Below are 23,652 nucleotides of genomic sequence, written 5' to 3'. Positions count from 1 at the left end.
TCCTGTCTCTCATTCTAAGTAGGAGATTTTACGGCTACAAAATGCTAATTCACTTAGGAAATACATAAACATAGTGGGTAGGTCTCTTCTTTTCTTCCCTCTACTCTTTTTCTGAATTTAACACCTAGAGAACATTTCTCTGGATTTTCCTTGAAGCACTTTACAAGGGTCACAGAACCCATCTGAATCCTTCTGGGTCAGTGAACACATCCTCACTGTCAAAAAGATGGGACAACCTTATAAGTGCGCAGGAGATTAGCAGTGCCTCTGACTTGTCCTGCTTAGAGGTCAACTGATTTTCCTGGGGAAGACATAAATGGACGAATGTAGTTTCCCGACACTGATGTTCTGTGATTCTTTCCCCCAAAGGCGGTGGAGCTCCAGGCTGGAGCAGCCCATCCCAGGACAGAGCCAGCAGGCGTGGAGGAGAGGGGTCCGCTCAGCCAGCATGGGGGCACTGGTTCCGGGACCCCCAAATCCCACCTCTCATCAGCCAGCGTGTGTGTGTGTGTGTGTGTGTGTGTGTGTGAGCCGGGCCTGCGTGTGTGACACAGGCTCCCTTCAGCGGGGATTTCTGTTCCCCTGAATGAACCCCGGAATCCAGGGTGCTGCCGTGAAGGGAAGGACCAGCACTGCTCCCTGTTTTCCTGGCCCCCCCTTTCTGCAGGTTCCCCTCCGCTGATGGGAGGCCACGGCTGCGACCTTGGCTGTAGTGGCCTCGGGGAAGCAGCCAGAACAAGACCACTTGTTCAGGCCCTTTTCTCTGCCTGGCACCTGCTGGTGGCCTCACCCTGCCGGGCCGTCTTCACCTGACCCTAGGCAGCATGGTTGGGGTCCCTCCCAGGGCTCTGAGTTCTCCCCCGTTTGTCATCCTGTCTCCTGGGAACATGTAATCCTCTGGAAAGCATGGGCTGCTTTGAGCATCGTGGAAAGCGGTGCAGACATTTGTGACGGGCTGAGGTGCCCGTCGGGAACACCAGTTTGGAAAAGGCCGAGGGGCCTCCTGGGACAGACGGTGGTCTCTTCCCCCTTGAGCCCCTGCCTCACCCCCGCGTCCCCGCACCCATTATTCATGGCAGGGGTCAGCCTCCCCGAGGACAGGGCCCCTCTCACGTCACCCCTCCCCTCCCCCCTCCCCCTCCTTCACCGCCTCCCCAGTTTGGGCTTGCTGGGCAATCATTTGTCCCCCCAGGGGGAGGGGAGCTCAGGCCTGTGTGAGGGTCACGCACCCCCCACCCCCCGACCGCCGGCCGGTCCCTCCCCACCGACGCTGCCCCCCCCCCCCCCGGCTCCTTATCACCGTCTTCTCGTACCTCTCAGGCCCCTCACAATCCTCTTTCTTCCCTCCAAGTTTCTCCTCCTCCTGTCCTGAATGTATTTATCTTTCCTGTCTAATTAAAGGTGTGAATTTCAGGATGACTTTTTCAAAAAAAAGATTCTTTTCTCAGCATTTTGTATTTGTCTCATTAATACTGTAGCCTGGAATGGGTATTGACTTGTCTTTTTGCAACTGGTCATTTAAAAACTGGGGTTTCGGAAGCCGGTTTAGGAAGTGAATTACCCTTCCTCGTTGCTGCCAGAGCAGCGACTGAAAGAGCTGCCGGTGATGACAGAGACGTGTGCTCTCCCTGCCCAGGGCCGGGTTCCAGGCCCGGGGGTGCTGAGTACGTGCACGCAGCCAGCGTGGCCGGCCTAGCAGCTGCACCTGAAATTTCATTTCGCTTGAACTAATTCCAGCGCAAGCAGCTGTGTGACTGGTGGTTTCCGCGTGGATGGCGCCCCACGTTCCAAGGTTTGGGTTGAACTGCACGTGGGGCAAGTCGTGAGCTACCTGACCCTGGACTTCGAGTCCTACCAGCGAAATACCTTGTGTCTGGGTGACGCACACAGATGAGGGTGGAGAGCTGGCCCCCCCACCCCGCGTTAGCACCTGGGAGAGGGCGATGCGGACCCCCGCCGAGGGCGTCGGGTGATGGACCCCAGAAGCGCCAGCAGCCCGTTTCTGCCAATCTCCGAGATTGTGCTTGGGCACTTCAGTGACAATGATAACTTTGAGCAGTGATGTGCCAGCATCGGGAGATTCAGATGGTCCGTTTCAGAAACCTGGGAAGAGAATTCCCCTCGAAGGCCCCATGCCTTGGCTATCTCCTAACATAAACAGGGGCTCTTAAAAATGTGAAGAATCTGTTTTAACGTGTAAACCGAGGTGACGGGGGAATAGGCCATTTTCCACTTGTGCAGATGCTGACGTGAATCACCCGCAGGCCCGGAGAAGGTGGAAACCTGCGAAAGAGACGAGAGGGCAGAAGGGGGGCGTGCCCATGGTACCCCCTCCAGCCCCTCTTCCGTGCGTCTTTCCAAGGCTGCTGTTCAAAACCGGGTCCTGTGCGTGGGTGCAGGTTGAAGCCTTTGGAGTGGGTGCCCTGGGGCAGGAAGACGCAGTCCTGACCCCCGGGTCGTGTTCACAGCCTTGCGTGATTGGAGTGAGGAGCAGGGACCGGGGCCCAAAGTCCTGGGCTTGGTTTTAGTTTGTCCTGGACGAGCTGGGTGACCTCCACTGGGAGCCTCCATCTCTTCTTTGGTCAAATGAGGCAGCGGGCCTGGGGTCCTCTGGGACCCTCGGTGTCTTCATCGGTGCCCCTGTGAGCTTCTCCCACCCAGTCTCCAGGCCCTGGCGGCATTCCATGCTAAAGGGGCATCCTCTGCCCTTGCCCCCAGGGCGTGTGGACCAAAGGCATCCGGCTCTTATTTCCACAGAGAAAGGGAGTCAGACTTCCTGCCATGGGTTTCTTTCTCCTTGGGGTTGTGGCTGTGTGGACGCGTGGAGGTGCACATGGGGGAGGGAGGGTCTTCTCTGTGCCTCCTCGCTCCCTGGGGACCCCTCTCTGCCAGGCCCAGCATGGCGCGTGCACGTCCCTCAGTGGACGGTGGACGGTGAGGTGGTCCAGGCTCCGGATACAGAGGGCTCTCGGGGCTCATTCCCTTCTCCTGCTCCTTCACGCAGCAGATCCTTGTTAGGAACCTGCTTTGTGCTTGGACCCGCGGGGAAACCGTGCAGGAACCAGACCAGTGACCGTCCTGATTCTCATGACCCCGGTCTGCGGCTAAACATCCTTACTTTCGACACCGTTCTTGGGTATATGTTTCACCCCAGAAAGGGCAAGGTCACGAACACAGGAGGAAAGATGGGGTTGGGGTGTGGTTAAGGATGCAGACGATGTTTCGGACGTTGTGCGGGACTCATCAGAGCTTGGATGTAGATTTGGAACTGAACTCTGCCTCGTCTCTATTGGGAGATCAGAGGCCCCTGGCCTTAGGTGATGTGTTCATTCTCACTTTTAAAAAGTAGAAATGGTGTGAGCGCGCTGGAGACTTGCTGGCACGTCCCGGTTCCTCGCCCAGGGAGCAGTTTCTCTCTACCTGCTTCGCCAGCAGACGAGACCGTCTCGCTGCGACATTTTCACCTGTTGTTTCCAGCAGGGTTTGGCCCTCTGGTTCCCACTTTACTCCTTTCGTTCTGTCCTCAGTGGAAACGATTCCACCCTGTACCTCATCGTCTCCTGAGGTTTGGCTGAGAAGCAAACTATCTGGTGTCCCTGCTTTCGGATGAATTCCCCCTGCTTTGCAGGTCTCTTTAATATTCTCTAACATGTACTTTAGTGTAATTTGCTCTAAATGCTTTGAAATGAGCAGGAACCTTGAAAAAGACACCCTGGCTGAATGCCTTTGGAAATGTCACTTCATCAAGGAGCGCGTTGATCTTCCAAGGGAAGGAGAGCAGGGAGCAGCTGGGGGCCGTGTGCCGTGCGTTTGGCTGCTCCAGAGATGGGGAGGCTGTCGGGATTTCTGAGCGCTATGTCGTGACAGAACACAAAGGATTGGCCATGTCCGGACACACAGAGGCGGCAGCTTTTCTGCGTCTCTCTCCCTGTCGTCCGGCCACGTGTCAGCGATGCCACCTGCAGGCCCCTCTCCGAGGGCTGCTGCGCGGAGCATGGTAGGGCCCCAGGCATCCCCACGCCCTGTCTGTGTGCACACATGTACCAGGCGCCGTATCTGGGGTGGAGACTAGGGACCCTGGGGCTCACCGGCCGCCCAGCCGACGGTGACGTGGCCAACTGCAGTGTGTAGAGTGGAGGCTTTGGAAAATGGGGTCAGACACGAGCTTAATACTTATTTTCCTGGTTGATTTACCCTTTTGTTTTTAGACACAGACAGGGCGTCTGTATGATCTTTGTGTGCTTCAGCCTGCGGGTGTTTGAAACACACATGAGAGCGGCGCCCCCACCGGGGGTGGCGATGGGGGACGGGCCTTTCAGGTTGTAGGGCAGGTGTGTCTCCTCCCAACACACTTAGAGCGAGAATGCCGGGGTTTCGATGTCTGTCCTAAAGTTTCAATGTCTGTCGTGGCCTCTGCTGTTTACTAGTCCCGAATCCCTACGCCTATTAGTTCAAACATCTTCTTGCCCCTGCCACGTGCCCGGGTAACTCCATAGCGGTCCCACCTGGTCATGTTACAGCAGCTCCTCTGACAACGAACATTTATTGAGCACCAACCGTAGACCAGACGCGGTGCTGGGGCGTGAGGCCTCGTGGATGAGCACACGCCATCTCTACCCTGAAAGAGTTGTGGTCCCAGGTGTTCTAACGCGATCGGTCGAGGGTCCACTGTAATGTTCTCCCGTATCCCAAACGTGCATTGTCTCACAGAGCTGTAGCCTGAGAAAGACATGTAGCTGTTAAACATCCATTTTGCCTATTCCTTTGTTCTTACTGGGGTCCTGGGTGAGAACTGGCACTTAATTGTAGGTAAACTCATGAAGATAGTGCCTGCCCAAAGTCCTGTGAACCTTCCTTACACATCTTCAAGTCATCAAAAGGGTAGTGACACCTTCAGAACAACTGGCATGGCTTGTATGAGCAGAGGTTCAGCTCCATTGCAGAGTTTTTAAGGCATTTGTAGAATCCACTTTCTGCAGACAAATCACCTCTGAACCATAAGAGTAACGGTTGAATGTTGTCACGTAATTTTCAAGTGAGGATCAAGGATAATTCTTGCACTAAGGTAGCACTATTTACATGATATTTTTATTAAGAAGAATTTTAGAATAACAAAGTTCCTACTGACTCTCCAATAAACTTAAGTCTGGAGCAATCAAGACCCAGGAGTTTCTTGAGTTATCTCCAAGAAGTACTAACAAGAAGAAAAAATATCTGCTTTCATCATTGAAATTAATATTGATGTGGAGACACGGAAGGAAAGTAAATAAAAAAGAAAGGTTTGGGGGAAAGAGAAGCGATTTGCAGAGCAGGAGGTGTGGCCGGACATCTACTGTCCCTGGTTGTGGGATCAGGAACCGAAGCCCACCGTGCAGACGGTGACTGGAGGCCAGGGCACCAGAGAGAGGCTGGGTCTGGGACCCGAAGCGAGCAAGGACTCTGGGAAAACACTTATAAAAAGTCGCATGTCCACTCAAACAAAATGCGAAGGCAGCCCAGAAATAAAGAAAACAGTCGCCACGGCCTGCGTGCCCCGGGGGGTCACTCCTGCGCGTGAGAAGCGTCTGGCATCCGCGTTTCTCAGCCAGGCTGTTGGCGCTGCATTTCTCTGGGTTTTCTCAGTCCTGGGAGGGCTGTCTTTGTGCCCTACACGAGGTGCACGACTCTCATGTGTCCGGTCCTCCGTGGGGTCCCTGCAGCCTTTGCTGCGGCCCGTCTGCCAGGCCCCCTCTCCGGGCATGGGCACCGCCTCCCCATGGACCCTGCGTGTGGAGCCGACCTCCCTTGCTCTCTGCATCTTCCTGCAAAACCTGCTTCTTCATCTTGACCATCTAACTGAGCTCCCTTTCTACTTCATGCTCTGAAGTTTCGTTTTGAAAATGACCATAAGTGGGAGGATCACTTAATGCTCCTTCAGTGGACTTGAAACCTTTATGGCCGTGTGAAGGTTTACCAGAGCAAACTCGCCCTGTGTTTGAATACCTGCTTGGGAGGGCCTATTCCAAGTGACATCTTCATGTCTCCTCCAAGCATGTTCTCCTGCACTATTTCATTTCATTTTCCCAATAATGTTGATGGAACAGGCAACAGTGTTACCACCTCCATTTCACAAATGAAGAAGCCAAGGATTATTGGGCTAAGAGGACGACCATCCCCGGTCATACAGCCAGCTGCCCGTCTCCAAAGTCAAGGCCGTTTCTTTGACCGCTGAGCCCTGCGGTGCAGACCACCCGCCACGCACACTCGCATTTTCCAGCACAGACTGTTGGCCACTCTTTGTCTCTCTTTATTGGGTTTATAGCTTTAATCTAGTCATAAAACCTAAACAAGTTCATCCCAATAGTTTGCCCTTGGTTTTTAAATTCCTACAGATGCCCCATAAATACAACGAAAAGGCACAAAGGGGCCCAAAATGATGACGGTGACACACGTTATCACTACGTTGCTATCTCACTGCGTTATTTTACTTGAGGTCTTAAACTTCCTAAGACAGAGCCCCCTTTGCAGGCCCACAGTCTATTGTCTTCACTTCACATTGCTGGCTTGTTTTTCAAGTCGGGAAGGCAGGGGTGGGGACGGCATCTAAGAGAGAGCTGATCCCACCGTCTCTGTTGGGGTCCGTACCTCCTGGTGCCATGCCTGCCTTGGAAAGGAGCCAGCTCCCTTGGGGGACAGACGCCCTTCCCACCCCGCGGTTGTCTTCATCCTGTTCTCCACAGTGTAAACCTTGTTATTTTAGCTATTCTCACAGCTACCTCAAAGCCGGCAGAGAAAGTATTATTGCTCCCGTTTTACAGACAAACAAATCGAGTCGACACCACACTCTTGTAATTCTGACGGTTTGCTAAACGTCCTGAGTAGCGTCGAGCAGCGGCGGAATCCAGTTTTCACTGGTTTACAGTTAGTCAGCAGCCATGAATGCTGCAGTTGGGTCGAGTTAATTGCAAAGGACTGGAGAACCGTACCAAGTGGGTTGCCTTCTGTAACACTGTCCGCTGGCATCATCTGTGTGTAACAAGGGGAACACAGGGTTGGGAGTGTTCTGGCGGCAGGAAGGGGACCCCTGGCACCCCTGAGCCGCCCCGGTCCTCAGGGTGCCTCCCAGCTCGTTGGTCTGTAGGCCAGTCACCAGCCTGACCCCACAGCAGACCCGCATGAAGCCACTGTTCTTGCTGCTTCTGGTGATCTGTGCCCTGGGATTCCAGGCCACATCCCGTCTCCTTCCTGGCTTTTCCAGTCTTCTCAGATGGTCTCTTTGAGGGGCGTTTTCACACCCCACACCAGATTCAGCAGGCTCTCCTGTAAGGCTCTCGGACACTCTGTTCTGCCTTGTGTGACCTGGTGATCATGCGTCGTCCTGCATGACACGATAGTTATTCGTTGGCCTAGATGCTGTCGTGATGCTTTGTGGTGCTGTATTTGCTGCCCTCTGGAACTTAAGCTCTGTGAGGACAGGACCGCCTTTGAACTCCACCCCACGCCCCTCCTGGAGTCCAGGAAAAAGCCTGGCAGAGGGCTGTCCCTCAACACTTACTGAACAAGTTCAATTCAAGCTGGACCTGACTTTTGATCTGCCTTAGAAATGCAACGTCCTTAAAGAGTGTGAAAAAGAGGCAGACAATTAAAATACTGCAGGAGAGTGTTTGTAAAACATGCACAGATTGGGTTTTGTTAGTTCCAGCAAATGAATGAATGAGTGAATGAGTGAACGAATGAATGAGTGAACAATGAATGAGTGAGTGAACGAATGAGTGAATGAGTGAATGAATGAGTGAGCGAGTGAATGAATGAACAAATGAATGAGCAAATGAATGAAAGAATGAGTGAATGAATTAATGAGAGAATGAGTGAACGAATGAGGGAATGAATGAATGAGTGAATGAATGAATGAGCGAGTGGCTGTCTCTCTGGGGGAGAACTCGGGGCAGCAGCTGTGTTTGACTCAAATGCCTCAGCTTCAGACTCGAGGCTCTAAAACACCATCGCCATGTTCGTGTCATAGGTTCGGGTTCTCTATTCCACTAAAATGTAGGGAACTCTTTCCTGAAATCTGAGAAAGCTCAGGCTCTAAAGTGGAGAAGTTGCCCTTAAAGCAGGTGTGTTTATAACTGTGTCCCCCGTGTCCCCACCTTCCCCCCGTGGTACAAGGTCACTTACTCTCTCAAACCCCCCCAGACCCGCCCATGCCCCAGACGCCCTCGCGGTTCTAACCCACCTCACCCCTAGTGTATGAGCCTGGGCCTCGCATCACGCAAACACACTTACTTGGAAGCTACATTCATTTTCCGGTGGCTCATTATTTAGAAGGTTCTTGCTCTGGGGAATCTTGCAGCTGCCGGATTATGTAATTCAGGGGTGTTTTCCTTAATGTTAACGCATACCATGTGTTAGTCCATATTCTAATCAGATATCAATATCACAGTGGGGAAATTCATCCGTTTTAAGAGTGTTTTAACCCATTTCTGACATGTTTTCATTTTGTTCCCGCTTTTCCTCTGGCTTAAACCCATGCATTTATTAAGCAGAAGACGGATCGCATCTTTAATCCGTTTGCACTTGACCTACTTTTTCTACTGCAGGAGTCGCTTGACCTCCAGGCAGACACTGCACATGCACCCCCTTAGCTTCCTTCTGCCCCTCCCCCCCCCCCCCACGCACCTGTGCAGACAGCCCTGCTTGGTGAAAGCAAAGGAGACGGGCCCTGGGACCCTGAGGTCCTTGTTCTAATAGTGTCGTTCAAGGTGTAATTGATTTCTTTCTAAATTTGACAAAGTGCCTTTTATCTGAACTAGTTTGAAGACCCTCAACCAAGTTCTTTACTGAACACTAAATTCTTTAGAATAGGACTATTTAATTTTCCCTCCAGGGCTTTGTTTAGCAAAGAATCCAGCTCCGTTAAAAGCTCATTTTCCTCTGTACACTGTCTCCCCTGGAATTTAATTGCTGTTAAAACTGGGGAGGGGGAGAAACATGCAGAAAGTGTGAATTCCCTCATTTCTGAGAAAGAACAGTTCCATTGTTTGTTCCACACCATTAAATTATTGAGAATTATGGTCAAATTCCAAGCGCCTGAATGCTCAGCCTTTTTTAAAAATAAAAAATAGAGAGGCTGCCTCTCTACATTTAGAGAAAATGATAATCACGATGTCCTTCCCTAAGTCATCTGCATTTCCTCACTTAGGGTTTCAGGAAATACACATAGACCACCTCTTAAACACAAAAATTAGCAGGATGTAGGTTATTTCAGGTTTTCATCTAAAGTAGAAGGGAGCTGCTTCTGGGCGGGCTCCTGTGTGCACTGGGCCTGCGAAGGTCCCGAGATGTTTCACGGTCAAGTTTGCTCCCCTGGTGGCCTCTGTCTCTCTCTCTTTCTTTCTCTTGCACAAAACTGCTGTGTTCCAGGCCAGCTGCGAGTCATAAGAACAAGTCTACGAAAACTCAAATGCTTGTGAGGAGAGGAACGAGGTAAGGCAGTGACCTTGTAAGAGGAGCAGTGTTTCACGCGGATGGAGTTCCCCAGGTGCGGAGCTCTGGGCGCTCCTGTCTCCTGGGAGCCTGGGGTGTGCCATCGTGTGGCTGGAGAGTTAATTCTCATGAATCAGTTTCGGGGAAAGAGAAGAAAGGGGTTGAAACCCCTCAGTGACAGAATTCAATCAAATGTGCTTGTGGGCTTGCTCTACCCACTTTTATGTAAAAGAACACTTTTGTTGTTGTTGCGAGATCTTGGAAAGGTAATGATCTGTTTTCACTTGCCTCTTGGTTAAAATAAGCACAGATCATTTTAGCAAGTGAACTTCTTCTCAGGAAAAATGAGAGCCTGCAGAGTCTCTCTCCTGTGTCCCGGGGCCCCAGTGAACAAAGAACCGTCCCCCTCCAGGCGCTTATCACCTGCCTCCTGGCTGGAGTCTTTCTCCAGAAATCCGGGAAATGGCCAGGGACCTCAGCTCCCAACCACACACGCCGAGGGATTGTCCCTCACACCCTCCCTGCCACAGTGCACTCGCAGCCCTTCCTCCCCAGGACCCCAGGTGGGGCTGTGAGGACCCCACCTGGACCCCAGGAGTGATGTGGCTCTCTGGACAGCCGCCCCCCCATGGGGCCTTCCTTCCCCCGTGACTTCATCTCAGCTTCAGCTTCGGTAGGTCTTTACACGTCGCCAACGAGGACACTCAGAGATGCAAGGGGAGAGTTTGGGTATCTTTTTAAGGAACGAAGCACCCTGAGTTTGAGAATTCCCTTTCTTTCTCTTCCTGATGAGGGAACAAGTTGATGAGGTCCCTGCAATTTTGCTGAAGTCCATTGCCACTCTTCCTCCAGCTCAGACTGGGACAGGGGAGGGGTTGCTGTGAGTAGAGCTGTCTCTACCCCTGTAAATATTACCGGGGCAAACATGCCAAACAAACCTGTTCAAATATACACAGAGCCCAGGGCTCCGCACACTACTGTGGAGTATTGAGTAGTAACCACAGCTCGGGGTTTTCTCTCTTTCCTTTAATAAATCGCTAGGGTGCCATAAATCAGAGCAAACGCCTGTGAAGGGCAGGTGACATTCCAGTGACCCAACGCTCGTGATGGCTCCACTTCCCAGAGCCTGAAGCTTTATTGGATTCATCGTCGTGTTTGTTGTTTCGTCTGGGGTGAGGAGGACTACACAGGACAGAGGGTGGGACGCATGGGGGGTTGGGAAGCCCGGGGGGTGGGCAGGGAGCGCCATCAGTGGTCCAAGGAGGGCAGGTGTGGGAGCAGGTGGCCGGATCTAAGCCGCATTGGGAGATGCTGTGAGCTCTGAAGCCCTGTGTCCGGGTCGTCAGAGGGGCCAAGGAGAGGATGGGGACCCCAGAGCGGTCAACGGGGACTGCGTGGAGGGGCCCCTGGGGCAGGGGCTCTGTGCTTGCACCACCCCCGCAGCCCTGGGTCCTGGGACGAAGGTGAGATTGTGTGGAGCGGTCTGACAGGGAGAGACTGCCCCCCAATTCCACGCCGACAGGGCGCTCCTGACGCCTGCGACTTCCAAGGTGATGGCAAAACCTGGTGAATGCAGGAGTCAACCAGGCACTGAATTCCCAAACTCAAAGAAAAACATTGCTCTTCAGACTATTAAAGGTACACAGAACATGTGCACCCCCGTGCAGACCTGGACGGTGTCCCGGGCCAGTGGTGGAGCCTTCAGGGGTTCAACCACCAAATGCCGAGCAGAGAAGTTACCAGTTATCCAGATGTGTGAAACTGATGGAGGTTGGAGTTTTCAGAGCTTCCCACCATGTGTCTGGGACATCCCCTGGCACGAAGTGGCCTTAGATAGCCTTATGCTTTCCATCAAACACTCTTTGAGATGTCTGGCTTCTTTTTTCTTTGCTCCTCCAAGTTTTTGAGAGTCGACCAAGACAAGGACAAAGACTGCGGCTTGGCCTGCGGGGGTCCCGCCCAGAAACCCCTTTGCGCCTCCGACGGGAGGACCTTCCTGTCTCGCTGTGAATTTCAGCGCGCCAAGTGCAAAGACCCCCGGCTAGAGATCGCTTACCGCGGGAACTGCAAAGGTAAGTTGCTTTCCATCATTTGTTCAAGAATCAGTCATTGAAATGTACGCCCATGTGCTTTATTTTCATTTGGCTAAGGTTTTCTATGTAAAATGTCAAGGGTTTATGTTCAGAGCACATAGCGAGAAGAGTCATTTCTGAATCATTTTTTTTTTTCTTGTTGAATGCTCTCTTTTCTTAGAATGTTTTATGACATCATGACACAAACTTATCCAAGGGTTTCACAGAATGTTTCCAAAGTCTCCTAAAATTATTCTCACCAAAGTTTTTTTTATTGGTTCTTCCAACTATTTCTCATTTCACCTTTTAGCCTGTGGGGAGTGTATAATAGCACCTGTGCCGTTTTCAGTGATATTTTGGGGGGGGGGGGTGCTGATTTCACACTTGTAATTTTCAATTTTCCTGATCTAAGAAGCAGATTTGGAGTTAACAAGCAGGCTTAGAGCAAAACATTGAAATGCTTCCCACGTTAATGAAGGGTTTGACTCAGCAAAACAAGCTGATGTTTCAAGCACAAATGGAGTCAATTTCAGAAAGAGATTTAACCTTCTTTTTCTTATTATCTAGGAAAAAAGACCACACAGGCTAAAACACCCTTGAGACTGTGTTCTGCTGTGTTTAGCTGTTAGCGCCAACAATCTGCCCAAAGAAATGCTACTGTCTCGACTCCGTGCTTGGCCAGGTTTTGAGTAATTGCTCTTCCTTTCATAATGCGACACATCCTAGGTGAACAGGTTGGAGCCACTGGTCTACGTGACAAAGACAGAGTTTTGCCTGTCCTTGGACGTGGGCCCCACTCCCGCTGACACCCCGCAGGGCACTCTGCCCACAGGCCTCGGGGCGGCCCAGCACTCACCTTCCACGCGCGTCTGATTTGTGTGCCCTAAACACATCCCTCGGGAGAAAAGTTTGGATGTAACTTTATGCCTTGATTGTTGTTACACACCTCAGGTATCTGTGCTGAGAAATGAGAAGTGACCTAAGAATAAATTCAAATATCAGGTGAGCTACCTTTCAGAGAACCTTCTAGAAACAATGGCCTGTGCTGACTTAGCTTGTGAGAACAGGTGCTGTGGAGGTGGCAGTAAAGTTTGAGTTTTACGATCCTCTTTGGTGCCCTGTTCCTTTAGAGAACCCACATCAAATGTCCTTTAGGAGGATAATTCCCATCAAACACTCTGTCGGAGGACGATGAGGAAGCCGCCATATTAAGCCTCTGCGTTGGCCATAGTCTCTGTGGGCGTCTGTGGTGGATTCATTAGACAGAGGCCAGAGGCCGTCCATCTGTCTGGGTGGACACTGACACCGGAGGCCTCTGTGTCCCACAGTTGAGGTCGCTCTCCCGAGCCTCCCACGTCAAGCTCTGCAGAGTCCATGGTGGGTTGCTTTTGCACAGGGAGGGTACATTGGAATTAAGCACAGATGGCCTTTTGGTGATGTCATTGTTAGCTTATTTGTGTTTGGATCCAGCCTAATTTTTTTCTGGATAATTCCCTTGGTTGGGATTCTCACACCTCACTGAAGAAATTTCATACCATAAATTTGTGGCACAAAAAATGTGATAAGGGACGGGACTTCCCTGGCGGTCCAGTGATTGGGACTTCGCCTTCCAGTGCAGGGGGTGCAGGTTCCTATCCCAAGGCATAGGCCAGAAGCAATATTGTAACAAATTCAATAAAAGCCTTTAAAAATGGTCCACATCAAAAAAAAAAAAAAATCTTTAAAAAATGTGATAAGGAAGAAGTAGGTAAAAACAACTTATTTCCTAAAAACAGGTTTAATTTAAATCAAAAGGATTAAAATAGAAAGAATGCGAAGATACCTGTCAACTTCGAGGTCAAGTTTATCTGGTGCTTCGGTTGCCAAGGGTAGCAAATATTAAAGTTACTTTAAAGAGACATCGTTAGTTGTACAGCATAGTTTGAAATAACTGGGCATCAGGTACCTCTGATGCTGTAGATTTGGGGGAGTTGGAGCTCTGTAGCGTCTGCTTCCAGCCCGCATCCTGTGGGTGAGCTGAGTCTGGTCCATTCTGGGGCTGCCCGGAGAAGGGCTTTCCAGCCTGCAGTGTTTTCCCACAGACGCAGCGTTTCCCTGGAGCCGAGCTCTGAGCGGAGCAGAACCTCCTCAGACAGGATGGGCTCCTTCATTCCGGCTCATTTACTTTGCCGGTCGTTTCCCTACCCTGTCCCCCTGGGTCCAGCATTTAACACCCGTCAGCCTGCCCCGGGACCACGTGGCAGGAAGGGTTCACGGTGAATGGGAGGGGACCCTGGTGCTGATGGACCAGAGACCTGTCTCTGGCTGCCCCGGGCGGGTGCTGCTGTGGCATCCCTGTGTCCCCAAGGGCACAACCACTGCCAATTCCGCACCACACCCAGGTCGAGAGCTTTCTGCTATGAAGGTGAGAGCGGGAGAAGGAGATTGAAATGGCACTTCCACTGCATGGAATACGAATATTCATCCGCATTTGCTCTAAATTATTCCTGGTTTTGAAGTTGGCTGGTATATCGTAGTATCAGCTTGGCAAGTGTGAAGCTGCATATTTTGAGGGCATTTCCACATATTTGGTTGGTGACAGTTCCACAGGCCGGTCTCTTTTGGATGTACTAGTTTGGGAACGATTGAAATATTTCAGTATTTAATTAAGTTGGATTAAAATTTTTTTGTGCACTTCATATTATGCTCTAACTATTGACCTTGAACAGAAGCGCACTGGTTTACACTGATGGATTTTTCTCATATTTTCTTAGAAATTTGTGGAGTTTGTGTTTTTAGAACTCAGCAAGCACATTAATATTTTTCTTTTGATCTGAGACCACTGGGCCTGTCTTTCTTTTCAAGAAAAATCTCTGGCATTGAATAAAAAAGCCAAAAACAAAAAACAAAAAAAAGAAGAAGATGGAGAAGAAGAAGAAGAAGAAAAGTCAAGATGCCGGTAGTTCTTGGAACTATTTTGAGATTTCTGGAAACAGAATTATAAAGGATATCTGACAGAAACAACTTCCTGGAGATTTCCGAGACCCGGGGCTTTTTAGTGACCAACGAATAAGGAAAGGAACATTGTTACAAAGTGCTTCCTGATACTCGACGTCCCCTTTCTCATTTGCTGCCCGAGTCTCATGGCCACTGCCCTGATCGTCATTGCAGAGCGACACCCTGGCAGTGTTGGGGTCTCCGTGGGTCGCAGCATGGCCGGCATACGAGCGCGCAGGGGTCCACGATGTCGAGGAGACAGACCCCTGCCCCACGACAGGGGTTATTATTAATATCGCAGTTATGGCGAGTTTCCAGAGCCCTTGTTCTCTCCCTGCGAAAACCCTGGGCTTTCACTCTGGCCACATCGTGACCCTTGGCCTAGAAACCTCAGTGTGACTTACGGGCCCTCTGTCCCTGCTGGGCTGCTGTGACCAGGCGTTACCTTAGCGCTCTCTGGGCAGGCCTGGCCCTCAGGACCGCGTGACCGTCCTCTTCCCTGTGTGTGACCCAGGCCACTTGCAGGGGGCATCCCGCTGACCTGGGCTCGGTGTGCACTCCGCTGAGTCCTGCAGGGAGGGAGCTCGGGCTCCCAGCACTGCACTTCTGGAAATTCCGAGGAAGGCGTAAACCACACATGTGGTCAGCAGGGCTGTCGCCCCTGAAAGTACCGAGGTTTTCAAGCAGAATTTCTGCGAGGCCCGAAGGTGCTTGTCACCCCCAGTCGGTACAGTACCGCCCTCTCTGAAGTGCTCTGTGTACTTTGATTTTATTCAAACACATGACGTACAAGCTAACAGCGGTGGTGCCCGCAGCCCAGCAGCAGTACCTCTGATGCTAGTGGCGTGGCCAGGCAGGCAGCCGGCTGTGGATCTCCACGTGGGGCGGAGATGGGGGCGGGAGGGCGAGGTCCTGGCCGCTGCACCTCGCGAGCTCCCAGGGGCCGGGGGACCATGGAACCAGCGCGAAGGGGCCAGGCCAGGAGGGCTCCACCCGCCTTCTCGCCTCTGAAACAGGGCGGTCGGGTCAGGTGAACACGAGGAATTCTTTCCCTCCGAAGATTCTTCTGATCATAAAGGTGTGCGCCTCCCAGGCCTTTACACTTGGAGAGCCAGGAAGTGGGCTGGAAGCTTCATCCTGGCCATTTTCCTCAGGCTTCGGATGACACTGCCTTTGAAGAAGGCAGAGCATCTGGACGTTTCCACGTAGCTCCACCTGCAGGCTTTGTTAACCCACAGCGGCGCCGAGGACCAGGGTGCAGTTTGGCTGCTGGAAATCAGTTAACCTGCCATCATTTTCTTCAATGAAACAGGTATTTCCATGAGAGGAGTCTGCGCAGGGTGTGTGGCACTTGTGCATAGGTACACGTGTGTGTGTGTGCGTGTGGGCACGCACCTGCGTGTATGGGTGTGTACGTGTGTCTCGTGCGTGTACATATGTACACGTGCGCGCGCGCGTCTTCCGCCTGGTCCTCTCGGGGGTCTGTGTCCCTGCTTCCTGCTGTGTCTCATCAGACTCCTTTCGCCCACAGGCAGGCTCGGAAATGCCCTTTACGTGTGTGGTTCCAGGACGTCTTAATCTTGCTGGCGCTTGTGCCTTGCAGAAACCCTACCCCGGTCCTGTTGACCTTAACTCCTTCACGCTGTTCTAACAGGTCCGATGTTAGAAGCGCCCTCGTTATAGACTGAAGCAGACACAATGAGAGGTAGCGCCATTGCTCTCACGTTCAAGCCAGGCTCAGGAACACAGCAGAACTTTTTGAAATGTTCGTGAAAAAGATCTCTTCTCTGTTTGCTTTAGCAACCCTGTATCCTCCAAAGTTAGTTCATCAGAGGAGCCGGGGCAGGCACAATGCGGCCTCAGTCAGTCTGCCCCGCGAAGGTTTGTATCCAAACTTCACACAAAAGGACCCTGGGGTCACTTGCACGGGGACCTAGGGTGATGCGTTGATGGCTGTGGTGATCGGTCATCACAGAGCTGCTTCTGATCAGTTGTTTCCTGGATGAATGTTGTAAGAAACGCTGGAATACTTTTATGTATTCTTGCAGTCGTTTGCACTTTATCTTACTCTTTTTCCTTTAGGACTTGGCCACCCCAATTATGTACCCTGGCTTTTCCTGTTCTAATTGGTTTCTGTCTTTATGCGTTTACAATGGTAATACTTAAGATGAAAACTCAGTTTCTTTCTCCTCGGCTCTAAGATGCTCTCTCTGGTCAGGGGACGGTTTGGACACTTCCTGTGGCTCTGCCCGAGCTGGGCGGCTGCACGTGGGTGGGTGGGGAGCCTTCCTTAGAGTCCTGCTGGCCCTTTATCACAGCACAGCCGTCTGTATCATTTATGCCAAAGAACATTGCAGCACAGAATTCTTCATTCTCCTCGGAGGCTGGCCTTCAAAATTACGGGTGGGTAAAATATTCCAACTTTTGAAACACAGGGTCTGCCTTCATTCGATGCCAATAAAATTAAAGGTCTGTCACCCTCGGGCTGTTGTTTCTGCGGCCACTACCAAGGGAGAGCTGGCTTCCTCATCAGCTTTGTTTGTTCTGACCCCAGCCTTGTTCGAGCAGCCCCCGTGCTGGCCACGGGGACCCAGCGGTGAGAACTGTGTCCCCAGAGAGTTGACACCACCGTGCTCAAAACCATCACCATGTAGTCGCCCTGCTAGGTCCAGGGTCAGTAGGTCTATTGACCCGAAAAATACCCAGTGTAGCCTTTCATTGTACATTTCATAAATGGGACTCTAAAATAATCCCATATCCCCAAGGGTTTCTGCCTCAGTAAGGAGCTTGCTGAGCGGCTCTGTCTCCGGGGTGAGGACTTACACAGGAAGAGTTAAAGGAAACGCGATCCGCTTTCTTCTGGGTAATGTTTCCGTGTCATCCTGTGTGTGATGGACAGAGGACCTCACAAGAAGAGCTCCCGGGCTCGGGGGCGGTCAGGGTCAGGACCGCCTGTAAACATCAGTGCTCCATGACCTTGTTCTGGCTGAGCCTCCTCGGGTCCTTTTAACTGTTCTTCTCCAAAATTCTTCTGCATAAAATGTGCAGCAAATCTGTCTCTTCCAATAATTGCTTAAACCTGTTCTGAGTGATTTTAGCAAAGTAGGAAATGGTTTGCTTCCTGTTTAAATGAAAACCATCATTAGGAACAACCACTATAAAACATGGCCGTTTATTTCTAGTTCAGAGCAAGCAGTGCATCTTGATAGTTTCCGTGACTAACGTATCTTGATGCGTAGACACGTTTTGTGATCCCCTTGGAAAAGGAATGTCTTTTACTTTGCAGTTGAGAGAAAATAGTTAACAACCAGGTAAATAAATTGCTTACAAAAACTCATTATTACTAACAAAGAACTCATCCAAAAATTTTTATTAAGAACCTGTTGTTCGCAATGCCTTGCTAAACACAGGATAGAAATTATTTGTAAAGTCTCTGCTCTTTCAGATAACAAAAACTTTCTTAAAAATGTGATCAAATTTGCATCAAAGCAAAAGTTTTTCTTTGGTCTAGTAAAAAAGTGATTGAAGTCCTTGATTAGAAGGAGCTTAATGCTTTGATTTAATTAAAATATTATAATTTTCAGTTAAGCTGGATTTTCCTATGAGGTAAAAATTGATCATAGTTTAAAAATGACTATGAACCAAAAAGTTATGTGATACCACTTCATACCCACTAGGATGGCTATCACAATTAAAAATGAAAAACACAGAAAATAAGTATTGGTGAGAATGTGGATACATTGGAACGCTTGTCCATTTTTGGGCAGGAATGTAAAATGGTTCATACACTGTGAAAAACAGTTTGGTGTTTTCTCTATAAATTGAACACAGAATTATCATAGGACCGAGAGATTCCCCTCCAGGTATATATAACCATAAGACTTGAAAACAGAGGTTCAACCAAAAGCTTGTACGTGAGTGCCCAGAACAGCATTACTCATAGTCACCAAAAGGTGGAAACAGCCCAAATGTCCATCAGCACCAGAGCAGAAACACACACTGCGGTGTGTCCGTACGATGGACAGTCTTCAGCCCTAAGAAGGAATGAAATGCTGGCACAGGTAACGCCGTGGATGGACATTGAAAACACACTGTCACACAGTTTGATTCCATTTATATGAAATGTCCAGAATAGGCAAATCCATAGGGACGGAGAGCATAGTGCTGTCGCCGGGGGAGGGAGGGCTTCTCAGTGGGCATCGGCTTCCCTGTGGAGATGAGAATGCCCTGGAACCACGTAGAAGTGGTGGTTACACAACATTTCGGATGCGCTAAACACCACTGAATTGTACACTTTAAAATGGTTAAAATGACGAATTTTAGGTTTTGCGTAGTGGTCCCACAGTAAGGACAAATTATCGTGCTCATGTTTTGAGGATTTAATTCTCAAACAGTTAAAAATGAAGGGTCCAGAGTAAAATCGCAACAAGGCCCCTGAAGAGTTAAGCACCTGCTTAATTTTTAATCTCACCACAGGAAGCGTAAAGAGAGAAAATATAATTAGGGAAGAAATGTATCACCTGTAAATTCAGCTCCAAGACTCTTGAACCTTTCTGTTCCACTTAAAAGTGATGGACAAATTGGAAAAGCTGAGAATAATATAATTCGGAGGCTGTGCTTCATATATTGATTTCTATAAAGAGGCGCATTTAATTTAGCCTCAGGGGGTACCTGTTAACCACATATGGTTTACAGCGATGTTAAGGGCGGAGGGGAGCGTTGCAGCCGCTCAGGATGAACCGTCCGGGACCTCGGCCGGGGGACACAGCACAAGGGGGCATTAACGACAGTGCGCTGTACACGCAGAAACTTTCTGAGAGGGTCAGCCTCAGGTTAAGTGCCCTAACCACCATAAAATAAAAAACAAAGTAGAAAGAACACTAGGGAGATGTTGCTAATTTGGGGCGAACTCCCTGGCGTGTTTCTGTATTTCCGTAGGATGGATGGGGCAGACTCTCTTCCGCCTCTTCTCAAGAGTGAAGGCCCTGCCCCTGACTAACGCTTTCCGGGATCAGGAGTAACAAACAGGCAGTTGGTGTGAGGCAAACAGCACTCCTGTCTAGTAGGCGGCTGTAGACTTGCTCTCAGGGATGCTTGACACGGGCCCTGCAGTTCCTGCTGCAAAGTCTTCCTGGTTTCCTGTGGCTGACTCCTCAGCCACGTGCCAGACGTAAACCCGGAACTGAATGTGCCGTCCGTGTGAGGGGTTTGAGAGCTCTCCCGCCAGTGGCAAGTGCGGAGTCTTTTCCAGAAGCCCGGAGCCCGGAACGGGGCCCGTGGGTGGTTTGGGAAATGTATGCGTTTTTGGCGTGTTCCACAATAGTTCAAATGTTAGAAGTAATTTGTAGCCCTGTCTGTACCCTCGTGGAGACCTTGCAACCTGAGAGCTCATGTCACTTTTCCTTTTAGACAGTCAAACCACAGGTTATGCTACAAAAATGAGGACGGAAGTCCAGCAGAGCAGTGATTTCTCCTCAGCTAAAACACAGGCTGCATTAAAACCACATGTTGCCGAGTGCTGGCAAAAATGCAGATCAAGACGTGAGGCCTGAGCCTGCCTGGACGTGCTCCCCGAAGCGCAGGCCCATCTTGCTAGAGGCGGCTTCCACAGAGTCCAAGATAAGGCTTTCCGGCAGCAGAGTCAGTGTTCAGACGTGGACACTGCAGGACAGGCAGCCCCGAGCCCTGGAGCTCGTGCCCACATGGCATTTCTCTTGGGTGTAGCCAAGAGATTTTACTACCAAGCAATCAGAAAGTCACCATCTAAAACGGCTGGGCAGTGGACACGTTTGAAGCAGTATCTCAGTGTCCAGAGGGCCTTCCAGATCTAGACAACTTGTAATTTAAATCTGGAAACACTTAAGAAAAATGGGGAAAGCCATTCTTTTCAACTTCTAAAATTCAAAGGAGCTACATCAGATGACGGTCTAAAGAAACAAGACATGTGCCTGGGGTGCTGCCTGAGGGCGTGAGGGTAGTGGTGGCAGCCCTGGGGACGTGCTTCCCCACGGTGGACGCAGATTCTGCACAGCCTATTTTCTTGGCCTGTGGTCGTGAGAAGAGGGGCCCTTATCGGGGGTTGGCCCACCTGTGTAACTCCTACCGGGTCCTGAGACGAGCACCAGGAGTGAACAGGCTCTGGTACCAGTTCAGGTGGAGCAGGCCAGCGGCTCCCGGGCCCTGCCTTCCCACCGTTGCAGGTCCGGCGGCTCCCGGGCCCTGCCTTCCCACCGTCGCAGGTCTCCATGGTGGGTCTTGGTGTCTGTTTCCTCATTCCTGCCATCCAGAGCTGGGTTAGATGTGCTTGACTGTTTCAGTCTTTTCCTTTTCTACTAGTTTATGGTGTCCCAGGGGATATCTTCCTAAGGAACGGTAGGAACATCGTGCTTTGTATCAAATCATCACGTTGTAGTATTTTCATGTGAATATGTGGAAATTTGTGCTCACTTGGTGCGAGGACTGATAAAGATATTTGACCCTTTAATCTGATTTATTGTTGGACTTTCCACTTGAGGTGAGAAGCGCGGGAGCCTGGTATCACTCTGACATCCTAAGAAACTCAGATGCAGAGGAAAGAGGCTGCCGGGTGGACCACGGATGGGACGGGTCCCCTGGGCCGCAGCCGAGGGCAGGAAGCCACGTGCCCCCAGGCTGCCCGCCCGCCCCGCCTCCCCCCAGGGCAGTGCCTTTGGGCTGAGTTTCACTGTGGCTCCTAGACCTGGTCCCCACTTGGCACGTGGCCTGGCCCCTGTGCTCCGATGGACCCCCTAGGATCCGAGAGTCTGTCTGTGACCGGCGGGGCCACTGCCCGTCTTGCACCGTCTGGCAAGCAGAGTCGACACTTCACCAGGGACAAGCCGAGTGGCCTTTCAGAGCCTCGGCGTCCTCGTTCACTGCACGTGGGCGAGCGTCCCTTCCCGCGCTTCCCGCCGAGGCCTGGCCTCCCCACAGGGGCCCCGCTCAGCGGCCGGGTGCCCGCCGGGCAGCGCCCCCCGCGCGGCACCTGTGCCGCGCGTCCCGAGGCCTGACTGCCGCCTTCGCCCCGTGCCCCCCGCAGACGTGTCCAGGTGCGTGGCCGAGAGGAAGTACACCGAGGAGCAGGCCCGGCAGGAGCTGCAGCAGGTGTTCGTCCCTGAGTGCAACGGCGACGGCACCTACAGCCAGGTGTGCAGCCCGCGGAGGGGCGGTGGGCCTCTCCCGGGGCGGGGTCTTCCCTTCTGTCTCAGAGTGGTTCCTCCCGAGGGGGTCACTGTCGTAAACAGGGCGAGTCCCTCCCCGGCGCAGGTGCCCCTGTCACGGCCGCGCTGTCCACCCTCACTGCTGGGAAATGGACGGCACAGCTTCCTCCGGGCCGGCTCACGGCTGAGCCTCCGGCTCCGGTTCAGCGTTAGTTGCGGACGAGAACACGCCAAGGTCACATCCAGCTTCTGGGGTCACCTCGTTAGTCAGTGGCGGCGTCTAATCACCCAGTGCTCTACCTGGAGTGGGTCAATATTGTTATTGTCAGTACTATGATTTCTTATTAAGGGAAACAAATCCCTGAAGTACTATGCTAACTGACATAGCTTTTGGTAGGAAAAACAAACCACACGCAAGACAGGATCTGCTGTGAGCCATCCAATAATCATGTGAACTCTATGTATTTTTACAACAATCATTTGACCTTTGAAAGACTCAGGAAGGAGAGAGAGAGAGAGAGAGAGAGAGAAGCTGGAGCCACGGGTGGTGTCCACGCTGGCTGGCTGGTGGTGGTGGGGAGCTGGGGCCGTGACGGGACATCCCGCCGGCAGCCGGACCACAGTCTCCTGTCGATCCTGACTCCTTGGTGCCTGGGTTTCCCTCTTATAAGATGCGGGCTCGGGCCCCATCGCAAAGATGAAGGATTAGATACTGAACAGTTACGGGCTGGCGCCCACCGGCGTTCACTGTAAACGCCTCTGGTCCCTTTCGTCCCTAAGCTCCCAGGTTCCAGAGCATTACAGGTTGTTTTCCGGGTGTTCAAACGCGAGGACTCAGGAAGCACCGGGCCTCCGGGACCTGCGTTGGAAATGAGGCTGGGCTGCAGGTGGTGGAGGGGGCCTCGCGGAGGGCGGGCGCCACGCGCACTGACTGCCCCGTCCCATCCCGTCCCTCCTGCAGGTCCAGTGCCACAGCTACACGGGGTACTGCTGGTGCGTCACACCCAACGGGAGGCCCATCAGCGGCACCGCCGTGGCCCACAAGACGCCCAGGTGTCCCGGTAGGTCCAATTGAATTTACGAGGTGAAACTGCTACTGACATTATTGGCTGCTTTCTGATCATCTTACCAATGTTTGCTCATAACTGAAAAGAAATTCAGTTTAGGTGGAATTATGAGGAATGTTGGGAATGGATTTGAGTCACTGGACAAATCCCAAAGTATTATGAAAACTTTGTTTTTAAGAGAGCTTAGGAATGGAGGATCTGGGTCTGAACCACGGTAGGTTATGGCAATTCGGGACTCTTAATTTTTAGAAATAACCACAAGGACCGTGGTCATCAGTGGAAATGACCAAATGCTTTCATTGGCCGAGAAAAGCGAACATTTCTGTGTTTGTATGTATATGTTTGCAAAGAAAAAGTGGATCATTCGTCACAGATCCCTTTCCAGATGGTTTATTTGTGTTATTTTATTACTCATAAGAGGGCTTCATGTACTGAAGGTAATAATATTGGCAGGAGAATAATCTATAAAATGGTCTGTTTTCCATTAATATTTTACCAAAAATGTTATAAAAGATTCAGATCATTTTTATTTGAAAATGGTCTGCAGCTTGAGTTTTGATTAATTGGTGAGGGAGACCTATCAGATCATTTATGAAGAAATTTCATGATATTTGTGTCACAATTACTAGATTAAGCTTACTAGGGAAAAACATACTGTTATGTAACAATACAAAACATCTTCCTGAATTTTCATGTAAAATATTGAAACGTGTATTTACAGTTTTCTTTTAGACCCCTTTTCTGTTTCAAGACCAGGCATCTTATAATTAGAAATTCTGTTCATGATTCAGACATTTATACCAGGAGCCAAGGCACAGGTCAGAACTCATAACTGCTTCAGAATGATGACGTACGTAATTAACAGTAACACAAAACCTTATATTTTAAGTGACT

General features: G+C 50.9%; 1 protein-coding gene across 5 annotated transcripts in view; it reads left to right on the top strand.

The window, feature by feature from the left end:
* The window catches only part of SMOC2 (SPARC related modular calcium binding 2), a 156,348-nt gene that overhangs the window by 34,451 nt on the left and 98,245 nt on the right, over positions 1–23,652 (top strand). For 3 of the 5 annotated variants that reach the window (XM_082406323.1, XM_082406326.1, XM_082406322.1), the window contains exons 2-4: positions 11,366–11,537; positions 21,571–21,677; positions 22,653–22,752. In XM_082406323.1, coding sequence (XP_082262449.1) covers positions 11,366–11,537; positions 21,571–21,677; positions 22,653–22,752 — 379 coding nt within the window. The remainder of the gene's footprint in view (positions 1–11,365; positions 11,538–21,570; positions 21,678–22,652; positions 22,753–23,652) is intronic. The other 2 variants (XM_082406325.1, XM_082406324.1) reach the window with 1 other exon arrangement.

Source organism: Balaenoptera borealis (genome assembly GCF_965194805.1).
Source record: "Balaenoptera borealis genome assembly, chromosome: 9".
In the NCBI taxonomy this organism is placed as follows: Eukaryota; Metazoa; Chordata; class Mammalia; order Artiodactyla; family Balaenopteridae; genus Balaenoptera; species Balaenoptera borealis.
The sequence above is the reverse complement of the archived record's forward strand: the minus strand, read 5'-3'. Positions and strand labels throughout refer to the sequence as shown.